Raw genomic sequence first — 2,182 nt, 5'->3', positions numbered from 1 at the left:
AAGGTAACGGAGGGGGCTGAGGAGGGGACAGGGGTCCCCCCCAACATCGCCCTGACCCCCCCCTCTGCCCCCCCAAGCCCTCAGCCCGGGAGCGCAAGGCTCAGGTGGAGGAGAAGACCCGACTCACCCACTGCCTCATCCCAGCCCTGCCCCAGCTGCTGGCCAAGGTGAGGGGGTCAGGGATCCCTGGGGGGGTTTGGGGGGGGATTTCAGTGCTCATCCCCCCACCTCATTCCCCTTCCCTCCCCATCCCAGTTCTCAGCTGATGCGGAGAAAGCAGCTCTGCTCCTGGAGGTGCTGCGCTGCTTTGACCTCAGCATCTACTGCACTGGGCGCCTGGAGAAGGTGCCGTCCCCTTGTGTGTCCCCCCCGTGTGTGACCCCCTCACCCCTGCCAGGATCTAGGGCTCTGTCCCCAGGAAATGGGGCTGGGGGACGGGGTGCCCTCAGGATGCTCTATGTCCCTGTCCCCAGTGGGAGGCTGTGCCCCCTCTGCCCCCCATCATGGGGCTGTCCCCATCCTCGCCGGGGTTGGGGGGGGAAGCCCTATGTCCCTGTGTGAAGCTGTGGGTCCCCTTGTCCCCGGGGTGGTGGGGTGTCCTGGTGGTGTGTGTGTCCCCCAGCCCCTCTCTCCCCCCACAGCCCCTGGAGCTGGTGCTGGGGCAGTTGCAGGAGGTGGTGGAGAAACACATGGGGCCGGGGGTGCTGGGGGCCGCATCCCGCGCCCTCCAGGCTCTCTGTGACCCCCAACTGCCCCTGCACGGCCGCGGCGACCTGGTGCGCAGCCGCCTGGCCGACCAGCTGGCCGACAAGTTCCACCAGGAGGTCACCGAGCTGCTGCAGGTGGGGGACGGGAGAAGGGACCCCCGGGGATGGGACCGGAGCTGAGGATGGGGACACGGAGCTTTGGGCCACCCCAGGGCTGGGAACAGGGACCCAGGGCTGGGAACAGGGACCCGGAGCTGGGATAAGGCTGGGAACTGGAGCTGAAGATGGGGACACGGAGCTTTGGGCCACCCCAGGGCTGGGGAGAGGGACCTGGAGCTGGGATGAGGCTGGGGACCAGAGCTGAAGATGGGGACACGGAGCTTTGGGCCACCCCAGGGCTGGGGAGAGGGATCCAGGGCTGGGAACAGGGACCCAGAGCTGGGATGAGGCTGGGGACCAAACTTGAAGATGGGGACACGGAGCTGGGGCCACCCCAGGGCTGGGAACAGGGACCCAGAGCCAGGACGGGGTTGGGGACAGGAGAGGGACAAGGACCTTGAAGGGACAATGGTGGCCTGGGAAGGGACAGAGCATCAGTGGGGAAGAGCTGGGCTGGGCTGGTGAGGGACCACGGGGAGAGGGGTGTCCCCAACCCCACGTGGGGTGTCCCCAACCCCGGGCCCTGCCCAGGCCTCGTCCCTGGACGAGGAGGAGGTGTACAGCACGGCAGCCACGCTGAAGAGGATCTCCATCCTGTTCAAGTGAGTGGGGGGCCATGGGGCCACACCACCCCTCCGCCCGCGTCCCCAAGGGTCCCCCGGTGTCCTTAGCCCCCCTCCCTGTGCCCTGTCCTGTGGTACCGTGTCCCTCTGCCCTGTGTGTCCCTGGCATCCTGTCCCATGTGCTCCCCATGTTCCCCAGGGTCCTGTCCCCTGCCCCCCATGTGCCCCACGTGCTCCCCATGTCCCCCAGGGTCCCGTCCCCTGCCCCGCGTGCCCGCTGTGTCCCTCAGGGTCCCATCCCCTGCCCCATGTCCCCATCCCTGGTCCTGCTGATGCCACCCCGTCCCTCCAGCGCCCACGACCTGACGCCCTGGCAGCTCTTCGATCCCTGTGCCCAGCTCCTGCAGCACGCCGTGGACACGGGCGAGGTGCCCCCACAGGTAGAGAGGGCCCTTGGGGACACAGTGGGGACATGGTGGGGATGTGGTGGGGGCTCCTTAGCCCTGCAGCCCCCCCCTTTCCCCCCCAACTCCCCCCCCAGGTCGTCGTCCCCTCCCTCCCCTGCCTCCACTTCCACCTTCTCTGGGAGCTCTCGCGCCTGCCCAGCGCCAACGTCCCCCAGGTGAGCGGGGGGCACAGGGACAACCCCAAGGACAACGTGGTGGGGCAGCCCCCATGTCCCTGAAGGCCACCCCTTTGTCCCCCTGCCCAGGAGCAACTGAGGAACCTGAAGAGCAGAGTCACCTCCTTCTG

General features: G+C 68.2%; 1 protein-coding gene across 1 annotated transcript in view; it reads left to right on the top strand.

Moving 5' to 3' along the window:
* The window catches only part of STAG3 (stromal antigen 3), a 19,181-nt gene that overhangs the window by 7,096 nt on the left and 9,903 nt on the right, over positions 1 to 2,182 (top strand). Inside the window, exons 17-22 of the mRNA XM_014961622.1 lie at positions 78 to 167; positions 256 to 345; positions 642 to 842; positions 1,398 to 1,468; positions 1,782 to 1,869; positions 1,971 to 2,051. Coding sequence (XP_014817108.1) covers positions 78 to 167; positions 256 to 345; positions 642 to 842; positions 1,398 to 1,468; positions 1,782 to 1,869; positions 1,971 to 2,051 — 621 coding nt within the window. The remainder of the gene's footprint in view (positions 1 to 77; positions 168 to 255; positions 346 to 641; positions 843 to 1,397; positions 1,469 to 1,781; positions 1,870 to 1,970; positions 2,052 to 2,182) is intronic.

Source organism: Calidris pugnax, unplaced genomic scaffold (genome assembly GCF_001431845.1).
Source record: "Calidris pugnax isolate Ruff unplaced genomic scaffold, ASM143184v1 scaffold797, whole genome shotgun sequence".
Taxonomy (NCBI): Eukaryota; Metazoa; Chordata; class Aves; order Charadriiformes; family Scolopacidae; genus Calidris; species Calidris pugnax.
Note: the sequence above shows the minus strand (reverse complement) of the source record. Positions and strands in the feature narration are given on the sequence as shown.